Source organism: Lepisma saccharinum, chromosome 15 (genome assembly GCF_977018435.1).
Source record: "Lepisma saccharinum chromosome 15, izLepSacc3.1, whole genome shotgun sequence".
In the NCBI taxonomy this organism is placed as follows: domain Eukaryota; kingdom Metazoa; phylum Arthropoda; class Insecta; order Zygentoma; family Lepismatidae; genus Lepisma; species Lepisma saccharinum.
Genome location: NC_139243.1, coordinates 54,477,653 through 54,504,555, shown reverse-complemented (window position 1 = coordinate 54,504,555; position 26,903 = coordinate 54,477,653). Strand labels below are relative to the sequence as shown.

The 26,903-nt window shown below is 41.3% G+C and overlaps 1 protein-coding gene across 8 annotated transcripts in view; it reads left to right on the top strand.

Moving 5' to 3' along the window:
• LOC145999709 (uncharacterized) overlaps positions 1–26,903 on the top strand; it is a 653,269-nt gene that overhangs the window by 607,011 nt on the left and 19,355 nt on the right. For 6 of the 8 annotated variants that reach the window (XM_083136985.1, XM_083136986.1, XM_083136987.1 and 3 more), the window contains 4 exons: positions 8,351–8,446; positions 14,396–14,627; positions 20,589–23,806; positions 25,707–25,920. In XM_083136985.1, coding sequence (XP_082993111.1) covers positions 8,351–8,446; positions 14,396–14,627; positions 20,589–23,806; positions 25,707–25,920 — 3,760 coding nt within the window. The remainder of the gene's footprint in view (positions 1–8,350; positions 8,447–14,395; positions 14,628–20,588; positions 23,807–25,706; positions 25,921–26,903) is intronic. The other 2 variants (XM_083136989.1, XM_083136988.1) reach the window with 1 other exon arrangement.

Sequence of the window (26,903 nt, the reverse complement as noted above, 5' to 3'; positions counted from 1 at the left end):
TAGCTCTTTCCTCGTCACCAATTTTATGTCCACGCGATTCCGTACATTCTCCATGGTTTTGCCAAACACCGCATTATTCATAAGCTTGAAGAAATCCTTATCAAGCTCGGACGTGGCTGCGGTGCGGTGTTCAGTGTTAACATCAATATATGGACGCAACCATGGAGAATGCTCGAACTTGAGGATGCGGTGAACTGCGTGGACCGCGACCCCTCGCTGCATCAACCACCGGAGATTCTGGTAGTGCAGGATGTAATTCTTCTTGGGTTCGAAATCCATGACGAGCTTCTTCTGGTTGGAAACGGGTGGACACTTGAACTCGGGTGCAGGGGGGAGATCGCAGAACAAATCCTGCAGCTTCTCGGTGAACTCAAGGTCCACCTCGGCGAAGAACCCATGTTCCGAATCGTCGAAGCTTTCGATGTCGAATTTGGAAGGATCGGCCCACTCGAACCCTCTAAAGGGGAGTGGCTGCATCATGGAGTGCCCGTACAAGTTATTCACGTCCGTGTGCATGATGTAGCTCGACGGTTGGGTGGAGTCGTAGCCAGTAGCCATGTGATGGTTGTTGGCGCGCGCGTGCCGTTGCGACACCTGGACCATTCCACCCCGCACGGCGCGTTCCACAAACAGCATCATGTCTACGTCCGAAAGAAGCTCCAGCTTGATTTTTGTCACCAGAAACATAGCTGACCACGCCAGTCCGGGGAGACTATAGAAGTAGGCGGGGTCCAGCTTGTAGATGGTCTTCGCAGTTGCACGAAACGCCTGGAACACATCGGCGAGGAGCGTCACATCAAGTCTGAGGTAGGCGTCGTGGTAGTCTCCGAGAGTTCGACAACCTAGCTCGCGCCACATGGACTGGGCGTGATGATATTCTTCGTTGGTAATGTTCGAGCCTCGTAGCTGACTGTAGAACTTCGCCTGGGGAGGTAGCGACGTCTCCGCAAACTTGGTAGAGTCGGTGACGTATTCGTAGGGGTAGACCCCCTTACGCCTGAAGAGACCGGCGTCCAAGTTCGGAAAATTTGCAGAGGTAATAAGCATTTGTTCGTTGCTCAGCTTCCCTGCAAGAGCATCGAGGCTAGCCGGGAGAAACCTCAGGGAGTCGAGGAAGCGAAGCTCAACGGTAGAGTCTGCTCCCGGGATCGACACTAGTTTGCTCACACTGATGTAACGCTCCTCGTTCTGGGCGAGAACGTTAATTCGCATGTCGTCGTACCCAAGATGCTTGATCAGGTGGTGAAAATCGTACCCCGAGCCGTTGTGAAAAAACACAGGGATGAAGCGTGGGTCCCGGGCCATACGGTTGCAATCATTGCACCAAGGACCAACGTACCTACCGTTAAAGTGATCGTGGTGTCGGACTTTACGGTTGTTGGCGGTGTACTCCTCGTCGCAGACAGGGCAAGTGATGGCCTCATCGTGTCTACGTTGATCGTCGGGGGACAGTGGGAGCATAGACTTGGGAGCCAACAGTACCTTCCCTATCTCGATGGCCTCGACAACCATCCTCTCGAGGAAGTGTTTGGCTGCGTCGGGACTACGGTACACGTAGGGCTCGGCGATGATGTGTTGGTCTCGTCGCACCACAACGTATGCGAAACTGGATGCCTCGTGGAGTTGGTAAGGGGTGGTGGAGGAAACTTCGGGATCGGGATCGCAAGTGGACAAGGGTTTGAGGAAGGCCTCGAAATCCGCGATGATGATAGCGGGGTGCTCCACCATGGCACCGTGCATGTGGAAACGCTCCACGGCGCCAGGTTTGGGTAAGACTATCACCTCAGGCTTGTTGGCATTACAATAAAGTTTGTGGCTAGTGAGCTTCTCGGCAGCGATGTTGGGACCTCTGATGCGCTGGTAATCCTGCCGTTCTCGATTACGAAATATAGACAAGCACCTGGGACAAACTTCTATGTGGGTTTTGTCTTTGCTCAGCTGGCTCGAAACAAGCCGAGAGAGGGAACGGATGAGGGTGTAATGGTGGCGAGTTTCATCCTTGATGAGCAGAAGGTGAATTTCCTGCGCACCGTCGTCGTCTACGTCGCTCACCCGAATGGGGTACACCACATTTTCGTCGGTGGCGCCATAAACGTTGATAGCCAACCGAGGGTTGTGTGTACGGGCCTCAAACTTGTGAATGTCCGAAAGCGCCACCGGGTAGTCGATCCCAGCTATCGCATCTTCCAGCTCTGGCTCGTAGGGTAGGTAGTGGTTAACTCGGCGTGGTTGGTTTTTCCGGTCGACAGGGTGTAATGCTGCAAGCACCGACCAGAGAAAGCACTTGGCGTCACTGTTTTGAATGTTCAGGACGGCCTTCTTTGCCGCAATAGCAGATGGTAAGCGGACGTAGCTGGAGGCGGAGAGAGGCACAAACTTGCAAAGTTTGACGCGCAGTTCGTGAGGCTCACCACACAACGAACCCCCCGAGCCCTTGGCTTGATGTTCCTCCTGCTTTGCCACCAGCTCCTCGGCAAACTTGTTGTAGATGACTTCGAGGTTGTCGACATCCGCCAGATGCAGCGTCTTCGCCTTGGTGTTGTGGCAGAAGCTGTAAATTTCATCAGACGGCTTCTTGTACCGACAACGTAGCGATGCGTAGAATTTAATGGAGTGCGTTGCAAGCGCATCGCCGAGGATGGAAATAATTTGGGCTTGTACGTTCTCCAAAAAGCTACGCGCGTCGCATGAGTCCTCCGAAGTAAGGGGAAAGTCCTCTAACAAACGCTCGAAAGCAAACTGGTTCGCTTTCACAACAGTTTTGATGCGCTTGGCGGATAGTGGCGAGTCGGCTTCCGCTTTCCTTTTGGTTGAGCTGGTCGACGGTTGAGCACCAGATGTACTTTCGCTTAGACAAGTAAGCTTATGCTTCTTGGCATACGCAATTGTAATGTGTTTATTGCATCCGGAACACAGTTCGGTGGCAGCCAAATGCTTGCCTGGCACGCAGGTGCGACAATGTCTTGCAAAATTTTTGCTTGATATAGTTCTTTTACACACAGGGCAACTTTTCATGGAGCGCATTTTTTTCGGGGTATGTTTATTTATATGTGATCTGTTGGTGGTAGAGTGTTGTCTTCCTCAAATATGTGCTTTAATCAACCCTATAAAAAAATTAAAAAAATATATAAGAAAAATATGATTGTAGATAGAAAAAAATAAATATTGTATGCATGTGTAATTCTATTTAGCTTATTTTTGCTAGACACAAATCTTCTTCAGATTTTATTGCCCACTAATATATTTTTCTACCAATCTAATAGAGGTGTGAAACTATGAAAATGTTCTGAGACAATCTTCTCTAGAACATTCTTCCCCAAAGCTAATGTTAACAACCTGTTGTAACCTAAGCATCGTGTGTATTGCATCCGGCGAAGCCACGCTAACGCCCAAGCAGCTCGCTATTATGTACCTGCACGCTCCGGATGTGCTGACGATCTTCCATCCCAGCTCGCTGTTGTGTGCCTGCATGCTCCAGATATCTAATAATCTTCGGGCATCTCGCCCGCTCTGAAACAAAATATAAACAAAACAAATTGTATACGCCCAAGCAGCCCGCTATTATGTACTTGCACACTCCGGATGTTGGGGGTAGGTGTACTGACGAGGCTTGCCGTTGTGTAACTTCCGTCGTCCCAAAGCCTACGTATTGTTGAATTTGCGTTATTGTGTCAACATTGATAGCACACGCAGAGAGGAGAGGGAACAAAATTGTAGTTTTTCTAGATGTGTTTGCGCCATAATACAGAAATAAAAAAGAAGGACGCGCGCGCGTGCGTGTGGCACATCGTTCCCGAGAGAGGTTTACAAAGGTATACAAACATTAGTGTCCCCCGGGACTTGGAAGATTACGATAAAGTGCATTCGTACTTCAGAAATAAGAAAATGCATTATTTACTCATCACGCTGTGTCAGCGCAACGAATAAATACGCGAAACGTAATCTGCCGATAGGCGCGCGCGCGTGCGTGTGGCACATCGTTCCCGAGAGAGGTTTACAAAAGTCACGATATACATTGGTGTCCCCGGGACTTGGAAATAAAATATCATATGGTAAAATATTCTTGGGGTGAGTTGGCAACACTGAACCGCAATTGATGGCGCAGAACCGGGTTGATTACACTAGTCAGTGTTGCCAACTCCCATTTGTAGGTTAGCTTCGTCTGTAAAATATCACATGGTGGAATATTCTTGGGGTGAGCTGGCAACACTGATCGCCAATTGATGGCGCTCAACTGAGCTGATTACACTAATCAGTGTTGCTAACTCTTATTCGTAGGTTAGCTTCGCCTGTCAAATATCACATGGTGAAATATTCTTGAGGTGAGTTGGCAACACTAAACCGCAATTGACGTTGCTAGTGTTGCTAACTCCCATTCGTAGGTTAGCTTCGCTTGTAAAATATCACATGGTGAAATATTCTTGGGGTGAGTTGGCAACACTGATCGCCAATTGATGCTGGTGAACCCGGCTACCTCCACTAGTCAGTGTTGCCAACTCCCATTCGTAGGTTAGCTTCGCCTGTCAAATATCACATGGTGAAATATTCTTGAGGTGATTTGGCAACACTGATCGCCAATTGATGTTGCCAGTGTTGCCAACTCCCATTCGTAGGTTAGCTTCGCCTGTAAAATATCACATGGTGAAATATTCTTGAGGTGAGTTGGCAGCACTGAACCGCAATTGATGTTGCCAGTGTTGCCAACTCCCATTCGTAGGTTATCTTCGCCTGTAAAATATCACATGGTGAAATATTTTTTGGGGTGAGTTGGCAACACTGCGAGAAAGCCTCAAGCGTTGCCAGCTCTTTGCTTGAGGTTAGGTTATACCCAAAAACAAAAACCTTGGTGATTTTTTTCGAGTGAGGAGTTGGCAACACTGCGAAAATAAAAAGTAGGTCAAAGTACCCTGCCAGAACGTAGCGTTCCACCTACTACTCCACGTTAGCTTCGCCTGTAAAATATCACATGGTAAAATATTCTTGAAATAAATTGGCAACACTAAACCGCAATTGATGTTGCCAGTGTTGCCAACTCCCATTTGTAGGTTAGCTTCGCTTGTAAAATATCATGGTGGAATATTCTTGGGGTGAGCTGGCAACACTGCGAGAAAATGAGGCTCATGCCTTACGAGAGAAATCCATTAAGGCGAGCCTCACCGAGCCTCATTTTCGGTTTCAGAACCCGGGACACTGCACTACTAACTTAATCAATTTTTTGTACAAACGAAATAAAACAATACATGTAATTATAGTATACACAGTGCATAGTATTTTTTTTTTTTTATACTTAATGGCAAAAAATCACTTCATAATACTTGGGTCGTTCAAATATGGTTGGCATTATAATTTTTCTTTACACAAACAATTTATTTCAAACAAATTGAGTACACGTTATACTATTACGTACAAAAAGTACCTGGAATTTGTGAATAAAACACAAAATACGTGGTTAATCATCAACATTTATTTTGTCGCCTTAAAAATAGTCCCCATCAGATGCAACACACATATGCCAACACTTAACCCAGCCTTCAAAACACTTTTCAAATGCGGAAGACGGTATCGCCCTGAGTTCCTTCTGCGAATTTCATTTAATGGATTGAATTGATTCAAAACGCCTTCCCCGAAGTGGTATCTTGAGTTGCGAAAAGAGAAAAAAATCACACTGAGCCATATCTGGAGAATATGGGACTTGGGCGAGGACTCACGAACAAGAGTCGACGTCTGCACCGAACATTCTCACGCAGATGCCTCATAACGGTCACATAAAACTCTTTATTCACAGTTTGTCCCACTGGAAGGAATTCTGAGTGCACAACACCACGATAATCAAAGGAAACAATGAGCATGACCTTAATTTTTGAGCGACTTTGGCGTGGTTTTTTGGGTTTTGGTTCATTTTTGAAGTGCCATTCCGAAGATTGTTGACCTGTTTGCATGTCATACTCATACACCCATGTCTCATCACCAGTTATGATGCGTTTCATGAAGGTTGAGTCACTAGAGGCTCACAAAATCATGTCTTCATCAACATCCGTGCAATGTGCTTTTTGCAGGAAATTCAAATCCTTCGGAACAAGTCATGCCACGACACGTTTCATGCCTAACACATCAGTCAAAATGTTGTGAACGGACATGTGTGATATGTCAAGCTCACGAGCCACCTCTTTCCCACTCACACGCCAGTTTTCAAGCACCATTGTCCTGATTTTTCCGATGTTTTTGTCTGTCGACGTGGAAGGTTGACCAGAATGGGGCAAATCAGCAACAACTTCTCTGCTTTCTTTGAAACCCTTGAACCATGCATACACTTGTGTTTTCGACACACGAATCACCAAAGGCCTTTTGTAGCATTTTCAAAGATTCAGCACACGACAGTCCGTTGGCCACAAAATTTCAAACAAATTCATTGCTCTATATTTGTCTCCATTCTGCAAATCGCAGGACACTTGTCAACACAACTGCTGTGCACAAACTGATGGATAGATTACTCTACCCCTCTGCGTGGCCATTCAGTACAGTGCTGCCATCCTACGGACAAAATCAATTCTCGATACCTCCAATGTGGGACTTTTACCAGCCAAATTCCGGGTACTTTTTTACTGAAGATATTAGAGTTGTACTGAAGCTTGTTGTTGGAGGTGAACTCCTCACCATGCACCACCTCTTTCGTTACATCCAGCAGAGCATAGTCGCTAGGTGCAAGATTGGTGAATATCGAACATGAGGCAGTATGGTGTACATGTTTTGCCAAGGTAAAACATCCTTCAATTTCCCCAATCAGAGAGAAAACCACAGTAATAAATCTAGGGGTGTAGTGCACACCAACAAAGGACGGTTAGTTCAGAGTTGCCAAGCATCTTGCTAATCCCACTCCCATCCCTAAAACAGGACAGGCGCAGGTGGATGTTCTTCCTTTGTTCCCTTGAGCATTTTTCGAGAGTTGTGAAAGATTCGGTTCAGTCCCTTTCTTTTTTAACGTTCGTGTCTTCATCCCTCCCTCATATATTAGGGTGGATCAAATGAAAACTGAACAGGGGCCACAGAATGAAATCAACAAGGTTTATATCAAACGTTATCTCCAAAGTTACACAAGCACTTGTCCCACCGTTTCACCAAGCAGTGAATACCCTGCTCATAGAACTCCTTCGACTGAGATCGGAACAAGCTGCGAACATTGTCCAAGTGGAAGCGCCGACCCTTCAATACCTTTTTCAACGGACCAAAGATATGGAAGTCGCATGTCGATATATCAGGGCTAAACGGTGGGTGTTCCAACACTGTCCACCCAAATGTCGCCAACGTGTTCTTTGTAACAGCTGATGTATGTGGCCGCACATTGTCATGCAGCAAAACCACTCCAGAAAACAACATGCCGGGCCATCTGGGCTTGATACTGGCCTTTGGACGATACTGCTGGCCAACCGCCTACGCATATCATGTGCTCACGCGCGACTATCTAGGGCGAGTCCGTTATGCAGTAGGGGTTTTCTTCCTTACCTCCCATTCTTCCTCTGCACAGGGTTGTAGCCACATAAATATAACCCAATACATCCACTCTTCAGTTTTCATTTGATCCAGCCTCATACATTCTGCTGAGCAATGCAATGACCATACCCAGAGGAGGACTGGCTGCTGATAGATGAGAAGGGAGAAAAGATGTGGCAAAGCTTTAGACTGTCAACCGTGACACACATTGTGGTTTCAGCAAGAAGAGAGAGATGGGGTAAGGACACTATACCATGGTGAGTTCTTTACCCTAGAGAATCTAAGATGGCAATGGTAAGGTGACTGACATGTGCAATGCAGTGAAACACAGTCCTACGACTTAGTGCTCTGTTCCTACACATGGCTACTAACCACGTGTGGATGTCCGAACCAGCCAATTCCTTCCTCCAAGGAAACCACACTGTCCATTGTTGCCCATGATTAACTGCTTCCATGTTTTCTCAGTGTGTTCACAAATGCATCCGCACACTTGCATGAATGACACAGCACTGTTCTTCATGTACGATGCAGTGGTAAGATGTGATGCTAGCTTACCTTCACACACACACACACACACACACACACACACACACACCGGGCATGCATTTCAAACTGCTACATTCCCGAAGTTATGGGGGGTGGGAGTGCCAATCATTTTTGAATGACCTAAATACATGCTTCTTGTATACAGTTTAGAACAGTTTATCATTTTTGCAATTTTTGTTTTTGTTTTTTTTTTGAAGAAAAAAAATCAAATCACATTGCTTTTTTGTGGAGTGTCAGTGTTTTTTTATGCAAAATGAAAACAAAACTCACTTTTCCCCACCGATTGCACTAACCCGGCTGCTTCTGGTTTTGACAGACTAATCGTCAGGGGGAGATGTTTGCTAGCGTTTCTGGCTCCATGATGGCAAAATTTGATTTTGACTCCTCTATTAGTCCAAGAAGCAGCTCACAGGTGGGCATTGATTTCAGTAAATTTATCATGCTTTTACGTTTCTTCCCTTTTGTTTCTTACGCCCATTCTCTTCTGTTCTTGCAAAAGAAGCATGGCTTTGTTTCCATCACTCCACATACGCATAGGTTTTACCGAGTAGTGAGTAACTAGTTGTTTAGACATTTAGAGTTCCTATCAATGTTTTGCTTGTAGAGATTCCCAATGTGTTGTTTTTAAAGTCAGCGTTGTGATTTCTTTATGAATTTTTACTAGACCAAACCATAACTGAAGTATTTTTACTGTGAAGTATGCTTTTGGTATTTATAGGTGTTGCTCTAGCGTATCATACCCTTAGGTATGAGGGATCTTATTGGGAATGTAGCGCACTAATCATCATTCATCCTTGATGGTAGAGCAACTTGCTGCTCATAGTGAGCTCGGTGGTAAAGAGCAAGAGGTACTATTATTTTTTTATTGATACAATACTCATATTGTACAATAGTAAGCTTCAGAAATTTTATAAAAATTAAATTGAAAAGTTCTTTTGATGCCTCAGCAGCAACTGTTGATTCAACAGTCATTTTACGTTTTTCTCTCTTCAAACTGTACACATCAATCAAATCGTCTAAGACCCGCTATTGCGGCGCATAAGCACAAGCCATAATGCCAAACGTCAAGATTTGCGGTATGGCTTCATAACAAAAATGTAGTAACTGAACTTAATCATGTGTTATTTTTTTTTCTTTAAGTTGGGGTGGGCCAGGCCCCCCCCCCCCTGGCCCCTCCAGAACTCTGCCTATGGTGGGGACTTCCTCCACACCGATTCATCAAGTTTTGACTTCCTATTCCCTTAGCAGAATTACTGCTGGATTTTCAGGCATTGTCTGTAATTGTTTCAACAAAACAATTGAGTGTTCCTTTAAGGCCAGTCAAATGGAAACTGTTCACCATGCATAGAACTCGAAGCACGCTCAAAAGTTGGTAACACTGTTGTTTACAAATGGTACTGCCATCTGTGGGGGACGGGAGCAGCGCAGCGACAACTTGCACCTACATACTCCTGGTTTCAGTATTGCACAGGAAGTGAGGTTAGAGATGTGTGTTTCGTCCATCAGAATGGAACTAAGCAGAGAGGTATGGTTTGTTTTTTGCTGCTGCTCATTGTGATGGTGAACGAGAAATTCATTGTCGCATGTTTGTTGTGTACGGTGAATACTGGATGTTACGTTCATGTATGCTGTAGTGGCATAAGAGATTCCGAGACTGATGACTTCATCCTTCTCCACAATAATGCCCGCCCCCACACTTCCAATGTGGTGAGGGATATGCCCCTGGGATTTGGCTGGAAAAAGAGTTCAATACCCTCACTACAGCCCAGATCTTTCCCCATGCGATTTTCATATTTTTGGCGACCTGAAGAGACATTCGTAGACACCGGTTTCACATGGACAAGGGTATATGTGACTAGGTAAGATTGTGGATCCGTCAGCAGCTGACAAGCTTCTACAAGAATGGAATTGACTGCATTGTCTCCAACAGGATGAATGCGTTAAAGATTATGGAGATTACTTTTGAGGTAATACATTTTCAAAGTAACTTTTTGGTCCCTGATGCATTTTCATTTCCCCGTATAGAATAGTTACAAGTATAGGGAGTTGTCACTGATGCATACTTCCAGGGTGCCCACTTCCCTGAAAAATCTGGAAAAGTTGGGAATTTTATGAGAAAATCGTGAAAAGTCAGGGAACTTGGATGTATTGTGTAGTGTGACACCATGTTATGGAATTGGGATCAAGTACGCAGGCGAATCAAAAAGTAAGTTACACCCGAGCTGTGTTCCTGTACTAAAAGAGAGAAAATAATCATGCTTGGTGGCAGCACTGTCCAGAATATATTCTCCCCATACCCGAAGCAGCAGCTGTTTTAATATGAGAGTAGTCACCGTGTCAGTATGGCATGTCGTACTGTGGTGGCATCCAACATTGAGTTGCGCTCAGTCATCCGATTCTTGTGGATACGAAGGCATAATCAGCAGTGGCGTCTCGTCCCTTGGGGCTTCCGGGGCTTAGCCCCTAAAGAAAAACGGACGTATTGACGTAATTTTCAATCAACATAATACATAACTATCACACAATCTTTTAAAAGGCGATTTTTACCCACGTAAGTTCATCGTCTGCTGCAATGGATACAACAGCGCTCCTAGCGGCATTGATGTCAGTTATCGGTCTCGGGGCTCGTCGCAGAGGAAGGCGTGGTCTACGCTACACGCTACAGTGAAGGTTGACATCTAGAGAGATCAAGAAAACTCTCTTTTGTTTTAATTGCCTTTTGTTTGGTGGTGATGCTTCATGGACAGTTCATGGTATAAGTGATCTCAAACATCTTTCTGAAAGAATTAAGTCACATGAAACTAGTTCTTCGCACATTGGAAACTCGTTAAAATTGAGTTTGTTTCGAAAGGTTGATGTTCGAACACAAATCGATGAAGGATATAGACTGTCAATTACAAGGCACAATGAATTAATCCGGAAAAATAGGCATATATTAAATAGAAATATCGATTGCTTAAAATTCTGTGGTCGACATGAACTTGCTCTACGAGGACATAACGAAAGATAACAATCTTTAAACAGAGGCATCTTCCTAGATTTAGTAAATGAGATTGCTAAGCTAGATAACAGTTTGCATGAACATTTAGAGGAATCCAAAGTAAATAAATACACATCAGCCGTGATACAAAATGAGTTGTTAGACTGTATGTACCAGGTTTACAGTGAGGCCCTCCAGGAGGATGTAAACAAAGCTATGTTTGTGTCTGTACAAGCTGATGAAACCAGCGACATTTCCAATAAGACACAATTGGTTATTGTGATTCGTTTTGTTCAGTGCTCGCAAGTAGTAGAGCAGTTTCATGGTTTCAATGAAAAAATAATTACAAAATTTGCTGAGCAGAAGAACAGGAGAGCACAGTTCTTGTTTAAATGAGAACCAGCGTTCGTAGAAAGGTACGTTTCACAGCAATACCTGTTTCTTTTGTAATTCATGTGAATGGTCATTATATTTTAAATTCTTTAAAAAAATAAGTCCAATTTTGTAGTTTAGAGGAAGATAAATACCTGTTTTTTTGTAATTCATATGAATTGTTATTACCTTTTAAATACTTTTTTTAAAAAAAAATAAGTCCAGTTTTGTAGTCTAGAAAAATACCTATTTTTTGTAATTCATGTGAATTGTCATTATATTTTAAATTCTTTAAAAAATAAGCCCCGGCCAAATTTGAGGCTACGAGACGCCACTGATAATCAGAGTGAAATCCATCGCCAAATTGTCAAGGTGTATGGTGAGAATGCAATGTCACACCCCATGATCAGGAAATGGTGCCCGATGTTCGAAGAGAGAAGAACGAATGTGAACGATGAACAGCATGTCTGGCAGCCTGCAACTGGAACACTATCGACAAAACAGAGCATGTTAATGCAATCATCCTTGCCAAGCGCAACGTGAAACTTAAGAGAAATTGGAAGTGAACTGAACATATCCTACGCTAGTGTGTCTATGTTAATTCATGACCAGTCGGGTCTCGGGTGTATAGTAAACTGTGCTCTCACTGGGTGCCGCGATTGTTAACCGATAGCACAAAAGTCAACTCAATTGAAATTAGACGAAATTTTTACACACAAGAAATCAAAAAAACTGGTCACACGATTTAAAAAGTGCTTGGAATACCTTAGTGACTATGTCGAAAAAAGTTAAATGTTCCAATAATTATTTTCTTTCTAATGTGTCTTGTTTGTTTTATACAGGGGGTGTAACTTACTTTTTGATTTGCCCTAGTAATGCTGGAACATAGCTCAGTAAATAAAGACAGAGATTCAATTTTGGAATTTGCTGGCTATCTCTACCCTGACCAGTTGGGACAGAAGATGGCTTTAAACATATCACTTCATTGATGGCCATCCTTGGCCCCTTACTGTGGTGTTGGCAATGCTTCAAGTCGAACATGGATCTCGAAGACTGGTCATGGAGATGGCAGGAACCACCCAAGGGATCATTGGCCTTGGTGAAAGGTCGCACACAGTGAAGTAGTTGGCTGGGCAGCCACTAAGCTCGGCATTCCCATAGAGCGGGCTCTGTTCTACAAATTCTCAATCTCCTGCCAGACTGAACAACGTACTGAAGCAATCAATGACCAACTGCCTCCTCTTGTAACACTTGATTATCTCCTTGGTGAATTTCAGCATCTCTTGGTACCTCTTGGTGTGTCTTTGTAATATCCCGATATCTGATTTCCAATTAGCCATGATGGTGGTGTGGGCTTTGCACCTCCATGTGTGTTGGAATCTCCTTCGGGTAAGATGGGAAACTTCCAATTGAGACACATTCACCACCAGCAAGGACCATTCACTTACCGAGGTTGCAGAACCGATGGAAATTTCTTATCCACTCAGCTCTGCATCCAGCAGAAATTCAGGGTGCTGGATCGTTCAGAGAGTGAGCTGGGCGATGATTTATAATCAATGGTTTTTGTCAAGATTCTTTCCCAAGTCCTTCACCAATTGTGATTGCGAGGATAAGAGACTGAAAAACCAAATATTACATTTTTCTCCAGGAAGTTTTCATGTATTTTCGTAAACTTCATTCATATAATTGGCATTCACAGCTGAAGACTTAATAACATAACTCGTAGCGCAATAGCCCACGATAATAACATGATAACTCGTTGCGCAACAGCCCATGAGGGCCAGTGCCTACCTACAGACTGCCGGCCAGCGACTGTGGAAGCACACCCCTCCAATATACATGGACATTCAAAAAATTATTTACAACTTTCCTAAGCTTATACTTGCTTCCTCTTCATTGCAACTTTGCTGTGTGCTACATGTATATTTTTCATGTCTTACAATGTTGTTGCTTGCTTTTCCCAGTATTATTACCAGCATTGTATGCTTGATTCATGCAAGCCCTTGGATATTTGTGTTGATAATAAGTAGGACCTTGAGAAAGTATTTAAACGCATTTACTGAATGTTGTCATTTTGAAAATTCCAAAGAATTAGTTTTGTTTACAAATTATCATAGAGCAATTGGGAGTATATGAATGCTTGAAAATTTTCTATTTCTTAACAGGCTTGGTGTGTAATATAGGGAATATGATTAATCAGCAAATACACGATTTTTGTGCAATCTTCACAAAAATGTACATCATTCTACAAAAGTAAATATAGGGATCACTTTGAACATGCATTTCTTTTGTAAAATACAAATTACATTTATGTAAATTCCATAGGAAACTAAGCAAAGATGTTGAGGAATGTTTGGGGCTCTGGTGAGAGAACTGTGTATTTTACCCTTTATTTTTGTAACAATGTGTCATTTTCACATTAAAGTGGCAAGTGACACTTTCACCACAAAATGCTCACATCTGATTGACCATGTCACTCTGGTGTGAAAAGTTGCATTTTTAACTTGGAAGTTCCAGTTTCAAGTGATAATTATCCAAAGCCAGGTGACATGTCACATGTAGCATGTATCCTCACTGGAAAATAAGTTCTGGTGAGAAATTTATGCACAACTAATTCATTAAAAATGTTCCTGCATGTTTAAAGATATTTTTTATATATTATTATTATTATTATTATTATTACAAAACATCATCCAAGAAGAAAATTTTTACTACTTTGTATTCATGTGAACATGTAATAAATATCTATACTTTCATCTGCCCACAAGTTTCATAATTCAACCTATATTATATGCCCCTAAATTGGTGCTTCTTGATTTTGCCTCATAATCACTATTCCCATGCCTATTAAATGTTATGCATGTGTCACCTTTGGTTGAAAATCACAGGTATTTTGAGATAAAATATTATTTTGAAAAAAAAAAAAAACACTTTTGCCCAAGGTCTGATAATACTGCTAAAGATTTTGCCCCCGTAATGGAAATGATTATTCTATTTATCTATTTTCAGGGAGAGGAGTCAGGATCCACTGATATGTCAATTTGCAAATCTGAGCCCCTTTTCTCCCCCGTAAAAGAGTGCCCTCTACCCACCACAAACTTCAGTGTTGATTCTTTGGACTGTGATCTACTGACTGAACATGACATCATGTTGACTTGCCAAGCAAACAAGAACAATTACACAATCGCATTTGAGGGAAGCATGACCCTCTGCTCAGAGGATTCAGATTATCATGAAACTGGTAAGTTTTTCCTTTTTTTCATAATTATTTTATGCATCTCAATTGGATCTATGAATTTCTAATTTTAATTTTTCATTCTGTTTTCCTTTTGTGTTGTCGTCTGTTAGCAGTATGCAAATTGAACTCTTTTTTTTTTTTTTTTTTTTTTTTTTTTTTTTTTTTTTTCTTTCTGTGTCTGTGTACACTGAGAACCAGAAGTCACACCGTTAGATATAACAATGAGATATAGAAAATGAGAAACTCTGATTAATCCTCCAGAAAGTACACACACTCTGGTTTCTGCAATTTTGTAAAAACAAAATTCCACGACTTTTCCAGGTTTTCCAGTCCACGAACCAAAATTTATCAGACCAAGTCATTAGGACAATTCATGTATTTAAACATGTGTGTAAGAATGTCACTCTATTTTCGCTCAATATCACACTGAGAATTGCACTTAACAAAGTTTTTAGAATATTCACTTCCCAAGTAATAAAGAGAAGGGAAACTGTACAGAAATTGACTTGAATCGAGGCACCAGGAATGAGCTTTTATATAATCCTAGCCATGTATTGACTAATGCTTAACAAAGAATTATATTTTTATAAAAAAATCATAATAAGTATAGCATAAATAATACACTAAAATGTAATAATCTATGTATTAAACCTAATTTCAAACACAACCCAAACACAATAAGAAATGCAATAGCCACTTACTGTAGTATATTTCCACATGAAAAACAGTTCAAAACTTTTCATAGCTATATTTAATATGCAATTTCTACTGTAACAACCAGTAATACTCAGTATATCAAACTGAAATATAGTTTGTCCAGAACAAATTAAAAATTTCTTGCTTGTCCTTTTTTCTTTGTTAAAGAACCAACTTTTAGTGCACTACTACAAAAATGTTGATTTTGCAGAAAAACAGTAATGTCTAGAAAAAGTAAATTCCTGCCTTTTCCTCATTTTCCAGACTGGTATACACTGTCGTAATAGCATAAATAAGTGATAGATTGTCATGACGACAATGTTACAACCATACTTCTTTTCTAAAGTTCATTATACTTTCCTGGAGGGGTGGGGAGACTGGTTTAACATTCATTATATTGTATTTTTCACAATATATCTATATCCTCTAAGGGAATTAACAAAGTGAAGGCTCGGCTGGACCCATGGTCCGACGCCAGTGCAGCTCTGTTCAAATTTTCCAAACCTTTCGAAAAATTTCTGAGATATTCCAAAATCTGAAAAGTTACATAAGCTTAGATTTTATTCCACATCTAGAGCATTTTTGTGAATCTTCTTGTGGTTTGCTTACATTGTTGTCTACAGGGTGTGTCAGAAGTCCCTTACCACCCCTTGTAAAATCCAGTGATGTATTTTCATGGAATTTGATATGGGCGATACAAAATTGGCCTAGAGGGACACCTTTTGGAGTATGTCATGGGGGTGGCCGCCATCTTGAATTCAACTTTTTTATTTAAAATCATAGGTGGGTCATGTAATACATGACCATAGGCTAGAATTTCGTCAGGATGTCAAATCTGAAATCAGATTTCATGTAACTTCATTTGGTGAAAAGTTATTGGCAACTGAAAATGATGTTTACCTGTTACAGAATGTACTCCACGTGTTGCCTGTGCTGGGCAATGCATGTATGCTGACGCTTCTCTCAATGTCTGTGGACACCGAGCAAGGTATCTGGTGAAATTTGCTCAAAGGCAGCCATGATACGTTGTTCCAGATGACGAACATCACGAATTTTCACACCATACACCATAGCCTTAACGTTTCCCCAAAGATAGAAGTCCATCGGAGTTAGGTCTGGTGATCGGGCAGGCCATTCAACTGGCCCACATCGACCAATCCATGCCCCAGAAAATTATTCATCCAGGTATCTTGTTGAAAAACCATGGGAAATGTACCATCTTCAGACACCAGAGTGGGCCGTATCTGTTCCTGTAGCATCCCCAGGTATCGTGCCACATTTAAATTTCCTTGAAGAACCGATTATCCGTATTCCCCATATGCCTGCCTGCCTGTGGTCGTCCACTACGCAGTCTGTCCAAACCGTGCCCGTCTCCTCAAATTTGGTTAATAACTGTGCCACTGCAACATGTGACACAGGGTGCCGTTCTGGATGACGCAGGTTGAAATCGGTAGCTACTGCATGGACACTTCTCCCACCCCACAGTTTGACGATCTGGATGCGTTCCTCAGTTGTTAACGGCATGGTTCACTTTCAGTTGCCAATAACTTTTAACCAAATGAAGTTACATGAAATCTGATTTCAGATTTGACATCCTGACGAAATTCTAGTCTATGGTCATGTTTCACATGACCCACCTATCATTTTAAATAAAAAAGTTGAATTCAAGATGGCGGCCGCCCCCGTAACATACTCCAAAAGGTGTCCCCCTAGGCCTATTTTGTATCGCCCATAACAAATTCCATGAAAATACTTCTAATACACCCTGTAGATGTTCTCAAAGTTACGAAAGCACCCCACATGAAGATTCACATGAATGCTCTAGAAGGAATTGTAAGCATATGCAATTATTCAGATTTTGGAATATCATAGTGGTTTTTCAAATGGAGAGGAAAATTCAAAAGCAAGTTACTGATAAAATATTAAATAAACAAAAGTCACTAATTACATGTAGTTTGGTAGATTCTTTTCAAAATCCAATGTTTTGGACCTGTTGCCAGATTGTTCCTCAAGGTAGTCCAAAGAAATCTCATTAAAAGCATTAAATAAAACTGCATTGTGGCCACCAATTGTCTTGCTTAGAAGATGCACACCGCTATCTACAGCCATAAATTTTATCCATTTTTTATTCCTGTTGTATCCTTTTAATGTGATTTCTTTGAACTACCCTGAGAAAGAATCTAGCAACGGTGTCCGAAATGTCAGTTTTTGGAAGAACCTGTTAAACCACATAAATAGTGATTTGTATTTCATTTACTAATTGCAAGCTGTGGTCATGCAAACATTTAAAAAATTACTGAAACTGGTGAATTTTTCAATGGAGCTGTAACTAATTGAGTGCATGGTTAATAACCTTATACTTTTACTTGTATATATTATGGATAAATGTTTATTGTTTTGGATGGAAAATTGGCATATCACTCGTGAACAAGATAACATGGGTAATATACATTAGCATTTTATTACCTTGTAAGGGTATGATACTTTTGTTTGATTTCAAGTGAGAGCAAAGTAATAAGGAAGAGTTTAACTTCATATTTGGCTTCATGTACATACATTTTGTGAATTAACTGTGATTTTCTACATGTTAATGTTTTAATAATTACAATTTCTGATTTCTTGGTTAACATTCACATTATGTTGTAATCTCTGTACAATTTGGTCCTATTTTGTGGTCCTATCATGTAACCAAAAGTCAATGGACACACATTGCTGTTGGTTCCGAGTACACATATAGGATGTCAAACCTCCATTTGCTGTTGTTACAGTGTTTATCTTTCGCAGTATGCTCGCTACTAAATTCTGCTAAATTGCTGATGGAATTTGTTTCTATTCTTCCTGTAACATGGTGAATAGTTGACATGCGTTACATGTGTTTGCTGGTTGAGAGGGTCAGGCATGCAAGCGACACCCAATCTCATCCCAAATATGTTAGATTACGGTGACCTAATTTTGACCAGGACAGTCCTGTTTCAGAGGCATGTCCCGGTCATCCCATCCATATCATTAAAACGCCACTAATTGTCCCGGTTTTACAAAAGTCTAGGAGCTATCTTGTAAACTAAGTCCAAATTTCAGAGACATTTCATGCTAAAAAAGAGGGATTGTTTTGTACATGTTTGGTTTTTTGTAGAGCAGTGAAAAAGCACGCAGTTTCTTTATGTGGTTGCAATAAGAATTTAAAGTTCTTGCATCATGACAAACTAAAAAGGAAAATCTAGAGTTGTGTGTCTGGTGTGTGTGTGTGGGATAAGGTTTTCGGTGAGATTTATAAACGGTTGGTGAAGAATAAAGATGCTCTCCAGAAGATTGGATCTTCTGCAAAATACTTCTTGCATTACTCAACTTCAGCGTAGGACTAATCAAAGATTGATCAGAAAGGACAAGAAACGCTATGTAAATTTTACCGGAGATTATAATAATTAATACCTTTTGACAACAAGAGATCATATATCATTTATGCGATCCATCCTTTCCTAAATAATAACAATAATTTTATAATTGGGCCTAACAGATTTTCAGGAAAGGATCTCCTTAGGATGTCCTGTTTTTGGGTCACCCTATGTTAGATTCATCTGAAATTGTTGTTAAGGTTGTCTGACGATAGGTTCCCCAGTCCTGATCAGTTAATGTCTTGAGCCTACCAGAGCGATGATTGGATTCAGTGCTTCCATGAGGTTTCCACCTGACAATGACATCACTAACAGTGGACCAGAGCACATTTAATTGCTGATAAATTTCTCTGATGTAGTGCCTGAATTTATATGCCCCGAGGATCATGCCTCAGTGGAAAGCACACATCTCTCTCTGTTTACTCATTGTGACAGCAAAGGCATCTAGTGTTTTCTTGCCTTTGTGCTTTCACTTAATTAGGATTAGTCATGTGCAGGGAACTGATTTATATGTAATAAAAATGTGCTAAATATGTAAATACATATTTAGTTATTTTTCACCAAAATATGGAGTTAAATATGGACTTAAAATTGTAAAAATTTACATTTTTAATAATGTAAGACACTACATAGTCTCGGCATTATAACTATTTCCGTGACTGTCTTGAAGAGAAACCAGAAGGGAATCCTGTACGTGTGTCACAAAATCGTTGCTTCTGGCGCTGCTGTTTGTGTGCAGCTAGTAGCGGGTGGGGTTAGCAATGGGCTGCTCAATTTGGAACACTCTTCCAATGTTTCCAAAATAACATTTGTAACAACCAGGAGCCAATGCTTGAGTCCTCATTCCTTATTGTTGACAACAATTGCAAATAAACAGGAAAGTCAAGTGTTTTACAATAGCAAAAGCAAACAGTTAGGAGGTGTAAAATTGAAAAATATATATATTCATGATGGATGTGGTAAACGTGGTTTAAAATTACATAAAAAATTAATTATATATATATATATATATATTGTTGGTGGCCGCGGTGGCTCAGTCGGTAATCCGTCTGACTACCATGCTCAAGGTCCCGGGTTCGATCCCCGGCCGGTTCAAATTCGGGAACTTTTCTAACGGTGGAAGCGGGCCCGGCGCCTACCCAGCATCGAATAACATGGGTACCCGGGGGAAACCCTGGGGGGTAAAGGCGGTCAGGGGCGTGATGCTGATCACATCACCCCCACTCACGACCGGATCAAGAAAGTGTGCGGCGTTACCCCCACACCCCCTATACGCCTTCATGGCGTGGTGCTATGCACAGGGGAACACTTTACTTTTTTTATTTTTTATATATATTGTTTGGATGACAGAAAACTTGTAATTAATTCAATTGGAGGGTATAAAAAAGGTCTTAAACTTTTGTTCATTTAATGTCGCTTTGGACTTGTCAGTTATTTGCAAGAACGTTCGGTCACACGGGGACATGTAGTTATTGCGCAAATATGTTGAGAAATGTTTTGAAATATGAAAATAATATGTAAAAATAACAAAAATATGCAAAATATAAGTCAAAACCTAATATGTGTACAAATATGGAAAATAAAAACTGAATTTTTCGATTCTACATGCCATGATATGCAAAGATAATACAAAATATTACTGATTTCAGCTTTATACATAAAGAAGTATTTACATATAAATCGGTTCCCAGGTCATGTGCATTCATGTCATATTGGGCAAGTTCACTTGGAGCAAACCTCTGGTGAGGTTTGGCTATATAGTGCATGCATGTATGTAAATGGGAACCTATCTTTGAGACTCCTGATGTACATAAGTGTGTGTGTGTGTGTGTTATGAAACAATATGTGGTATTCTAATGCATTTATTCTTTTTCAGGTGACAGTGAGGCAACTGACAGCAATAACTGGTCAGAAAGAATAAATGCCGGACTCGACAACTCACTAGTTCGCTCTGATTCAGTCTACACAACATGGTCAAAGTTGAGACGATCTCGAGAACTGCGGCGACCTAACTTAGGAAGCAACAACAACAACAGCTGCAGCAGTAACGACACCAGCTACACATCAAAGTCAAATTCAGCGCTAAAAAGTCAAAGCTTACCCAACCTATTTAAGAAGTGTTTCTTGACCTCCATCAACAGAATGAGTCAGATGAGCTCCTCGGTGGAATCTGATCATTGCGTGAAGCTATTCGACATCCAGAACAGTTCTTCTGCGCACTCCAGTTCGGAGAGCGGGTCTTGCACGGCAAAGCAAAATTTCAGCTTGGTGAAGTTGTTCATGAAACAAAAGAGCATCAGCAATGATGGCATCAGCGTGGGTGGCAGTTACATGGATCAGTCGCAAGAAGATAACTTCGCACCTTCAAGTCTCCAGCCATCAGATGCCAATGAAAGCTCTGATTGGCCATCAAACAGCCAATCGGAAAGTGATTCTTTTGGCCAAGACTCAACTCGGAGAGAAGTTCGTGTGAATAAATCCGGAAAACTGTGCGGTGGTGTCGATAATGTCAAGAACGAGTTTGTCCTGCAAGCTGCTCGGAATAACAACACCTGCTTGAACAACTGTGAATGCCAGCAAAAGGATGACACAGCTCAAAGACACAAAGGTTTGGTGTGTGATAATGAGACTGCAACGGGAAGAGTGAATCCTTCGCATACATGTTTAACAAACGGGACGCTTATGAATAACAGGAACTCCAAATCGGACGATGTCAACAACTGGATTAAAACTGACACAACTGAATACTCAACATGCTTCGAGGATAGCCTAGTGGAGCATGGCTACTTGAACAAAAAATGTGGTGTGATAGAGGAAAGGATCGAGGAAGCCGACCCTTCGGAATCAAGTGTCGAAGGAGCAGAGCAGCTGTCCGTAAGCATGTATGGAGAAAAGGAAGACTCGACGTTGGACGTAGATAGTAGCCTACAGCTTGATAGTGAAGAGTGTGCATCTAGTCAGAACAATACACGGGTCTTAAATACTCATTCGTCTAGGGATAAGAAGCCAAAGAGCATGGACGTCATTAACAACGTATTTTGTAATGGTAAAAGTAAATTCAATATTAACAATAATATTGAAGAAAGATCTCAGACCCATGCCCAGCAGAGAAATATTGCCACGTGCCAGGGAACGCAGACAAAGAAACTCAATGGTGTAGGCAACTCGCCACCAGATGGCAATAGTAGCAACAGCTCTTCGGAAGCTTTTAGGAACACGTATGTTCACCAGGATAAGAAATCAATGGCTGGAAAGTTAAAAATTCACAGGGGGTCACCGTCTAAAGTTAAAAACAACCAAACGAACTGTCACAGTGGAAACCCAAAAGGGAAACCGAACATTGCCATTGCGACGACAAAACACACATCCACTCAGATTCCAGTTCATGTCATGGACCAGAGCATACAGACATCGTCATTCGCTGACGTGACGACCAAATGTCCTTACAAGCTCCTGGAAAACCCAAACAAAACATCTCTAGTCAAGACAATCGAGCCAACTGCAAATCCTGCAACTAGTCCGACAAAGTCAGGCAGCAAGCAACAGAAAGAGAACAAGGAAAGTCCCGAGGGCAAGAAGCCAGTGTACGTCTTCTATCCAAATTACTCATTGCCTGATTTGACGTTTCTAAAAGAAAAACAGGACTTTGACGCTGCCGTGTTCCTCATGCCGCAAAAGTACTCCTTGCCACCTTCACCCCAGACGAGGTCACGGCAGAGACAGAGAAGGACCAGGCCTCTGTCCTGTAACGATCTTGAAAGCCTCAAGAAGAAGAATTTTAGTCACATTCAAGACTGGGACTCGCTGAATTTCCTCCTTCCGCAGGAGTACAAGCAAATATTGGCGGACGTTCCAGAAATCTTTCAGCTGCAGAGTAAAGAGAGTGCCATAAAAATTCCCACCTCCCAGCAGATTTTCTGTGTACCCAAGTCTAACTTAAGACGTCCAGTGAGCTGCGATTATTCCTCCCTCACGACAGATGGAAAGAACTCCTCCTCTTCCAGTATCGCAACTCAACCTTCTTCGGGTTACCGTGGCTCTTCAACCCTTCTATCGGATTCCTCTCATGCAAGTTACAGCCCTTTGTTTGTTTACAGATATGACAGCATGAGTTCCGAGTCAAGCATGTCTCATGACGACAGACCACCACCTTTACCGAAGCGATCAATCTCGCTTCCGAGTGGCGAGAAGACCATTCCCGAAGACTGTGAACACCCCCCACCTCGTCCACCACTTCCTAAAGGAATTCTCCGAAAATCATCGCTGAAAGATGATCACTGCAAGCTTCACATGAGGAAAAGGTACAGCATGTCGGAATTCAGCGGCGCAGCTTCTAAAGAAGAACTGATCCACAAGAGACGCTCGTTGCAAGAACCTTACGAATACTTGTCACGGAAACTCAACTATAGTCAAGAAACTCAGTCGAGCGGCATCAGCCATGGCAGCAGTTGCATAGTGGAGCAGGAGGAACAAAGCAAGAAGACTTCCGAGAAGGACGAGTGCGAGGATGAAGGCGTGGATGCCGGAACGGATACCAGTTACGAGCACCCCAAATACAAGATGCGACCACCGACACCTCCCATTCCAAAGAGTTCCGAGAACCATGAGCCGATAAGAACGAGTCCTGGATCCCAGGATACTACATCCTCAAAAGAAGCAGCCAACATTATCAACAACAACATTCTTCAAATCGAGGATGATCTTTTCCCAAAAGAGCTATTGCAGATGAGTGGGTTAGGTGAGGTCAAATGGGACGAAAAAGAAATGCTCCGTCTGAGGTCGCAGGTGAGCCAATTCCTTTGCATGAAGGGCAACTTGGAGAAAGTTAATGAAGCTCTGCAGCAGCCCCCTGATGCTGACAAGGATGAGAAATACTCCACATCCAATCCGCAAACTCCAAACAACACTCCCGAGACTCAGTGCTCCTCATACGTGAGCTGTGATTGTGCCTGTACGTGTGGTGAGGGAAAAGTGAAAAAGTCCGTGAGTTTTGCAGAGAAAGTGTGCATTCACTTAAGGGAGACGCCAGACAGACTGACAACGCCTCCCAATTCACCAAATATTTCTCTTCTGAGTTCCCACCGGCAATATCAGGTATGTGCCTCTAGTATTTTTATCATTGAAAATGTTTACCTTACTTTTCCCTTAGAACTTTAAGCCTTTTATCATTAATGTACAACTATGAAAATGTTTCCGTATTTTTTCAGTAGAACTTTAAGCCTTTTAATTTTTAGCTTACCAATGATGCCAAAAGTCATCACGATGGAATTCTGGTTGTTCTTTGGAATGGGCTTTTTAAACAGAGCTGTGTCAAAAGCACTCTTACATTTAGGTGGTAACAGCATAGTAATTACAGTAGCTAAACAAAATGTTCCTTGGTTTTTTCACTAGACATCAGAGCTTTATTCTAACTTAAATTATTCTTAAAATGTTTTATGTGTGAGATGATGATGATGAGAATTTGAATAATTTTTTTTTTGTTTTATTATCCCTCCCCTGGGCATGCATTTGAAAAAAAAAAGTATTTAAAAATAATAGCAGTAATTGTCCAAAATTCACGTAAAATGTATTTATTCCTACAAAAAGATTACACCACACCTCCATTCTTACGTTCCATGACATAATTGTTCTTAAGGCTCAAATCCAAGTCATTAATGATGTAAGATGACATCATAATGAAATAATGCCAAAAGTTATCACTTATAAGGAAGCTCATATTATCCAGATAGTTTTATGAGCTCTTCACATAGTCATTTATTCATGTTCACATATGTACTGCATGGATTCTCACCAAATTCATAATTCAATCTCTCGGTTTATCCATTTTACGGATTATCTGCATACTCTTTAAATGCTTCATTTCGGGGGTGCTAAAACAGATCTCTGCATCGCTGTTTAGTATAAATGCACAAAGTTTTCAAAACAAAAGTAAATGAGGTGAAGTAATGTAGTGTCTTGATGACCTACTGCCTGGGAGACATGAAAGAATGCTTAAGGAACATATCTCCTTCATCACATGACCTGACAACCATCTTGTTGTCCCTCCCACACCATTCCTTGTATGTGTATGCCAGATCAGCTTGGTTTGGTTCGTTTGAGGAAGCAAGCATAGGATTTCACATCAAAGCATGCTAACAAGTAAAGTTCAGGTGGATTTATCACATATATTTGTTTATTTTACAATCCTGGTCATTTGTGCAAGGATATTCTCGAACATTTATTTAGTAATTATTTCCTTAATTCCAGAAACTGTACTTACTGAAGTGCTAAAAGTAAATAGCAACCACATATATCAATTATAGGATTATTCAGGTATCTGTATTATCCAGCTTATCCTTTGCAACCAAAACCATATTGGGTAATTTGAAATCCAGATATCTGTTATCCATTTTTTGAGGCCATCCCTAATCAAAAGGAAAATTGAATAGTTAATCAGTAAAGGCATATTAGTACAGTAAAACCTCATTAATCTAGACAGGCAAAAGGCGAAAAAAAGGGGGGAGGAAGCTGAATGCAAGATTTTAAATGTGGCTAGAAGTCAAAAATCACATTCTTCATATTGCTCCGGAATGGTACTGCATTGTCGTATTTCTTTACATTTTACTGTACTGTATAGTGCATTTAGGCCTTTAAATACCCCATAATAAACGTGTTTTGTTGCTATAAACGGAGTTTTAATGCACTTTCTACTATTCTTTTAGGTTATTTCAGTTAATCCGGACTTTTGTTAAACCGGTCAACTTATCCCACCATTAGTCTGGATTAACGAGGTTTTGCTGCATTGGTAAAAGTTTTTATCAGTCCATTCTAACACCTATAATGGTGTAAAATTTTCCTGAATTTTAGTTTTTCCATTTTGGTTCCCTGAAAAATAAAATTCCTCTGTAATTGTCATTTCTGGTTGACAGAATTATATTCCATGGGGTTATTAACATATTTATAATTACATAACTTCCAAAGAGCACAATATACTTCACATTTCCCGTACTTTCAGTGTAAGCTGCATCCAGATTTAGTGGAGATGGCAATTGACGAGGAGAGTGAAGCACGAGATCCTGATGAGATGTTGTCGGTGCAGAGAGGCACTAATCAACCAAAGACACCACCTTCAGAAGGGACCAATGAACCCCAGGTGGTGCCTGTACAGTGTAGCCACCCAGTCAGTGTGGCTCAAAGGGTTGTCACCATGGACTTAACGCAGAAGCGAGGTATGCTGTTTCTAACATGATTTTTTTTATTATGTGATTTACAGTCGGTAACGAGATTGATTTAACAAGGTTAGACCATAATCTGCAAAAGCATGTTTATTGGCTATTGCAAATATTGTATGACTTGTACAGACAGAATCCAGCAATGCGTTACCTTTGGTGCTAAACTTTTCTTAGGGACTAGTAAGAAAAATTACAAACATATTGTAAATTTGAAAAGAAAATTTTGACACTCGTATTTACTTGTCTGAATACAGACAACTAAGGTCTCCACATGGTGTCCGTGTGTCTGGGCTTAGTAAGCTGTTTGTATCTGAGAGACAAAGAGCGAATGATTTTGTTCGGGTTAATTGTTGCACAGTCTGCTTGTAGAATGGACCTTTTGCATCAGGAACAAAAAAAAGCTGAACTAATTTGTTCCATCTCTGCAGCAGTCATGGTGAATATGATGATATGAGTGATGAAGGGTCTGTCAGCAATTGTGATGCATGTAAATGTATGTTTGTAAGGTGAGAATAAATATCATATAGGCCTCCCTGATGGCGCAGTGGTATCATTGTCGCCTTTTAATCAAGGGGTCGTGGGTTGTTGGCGTTGGGATCAACAACCTGGCACCCCTTCCTATTTATTTGCACACTGCCTACATATAATGATTCTTAAATGTCTTAACAAAAACATTTCTTTAGCGCTACATCACATGATATTTATTGATTGAGTTGGTGTTTTAAGTCCACTTTATGCACAGCAAGACTAATCTGGACTTGGTCTAGTTTAAAGTGGGATCCGAACCATTAAGTGCCTCCACTGGGTATCGAACACAGGACCCCTTGATTACAAGGTGACAATGCTACCTACCACTGCGCCATCAGGGAGGCCTACATGATATTTATTCTCACCTTACAAACAAACATTTACATGCATCACTATCCTGTTCATTGCAGTCGTTCCAGTTCAGTCTCCAAATTACTTCCTCTTTTATCTGC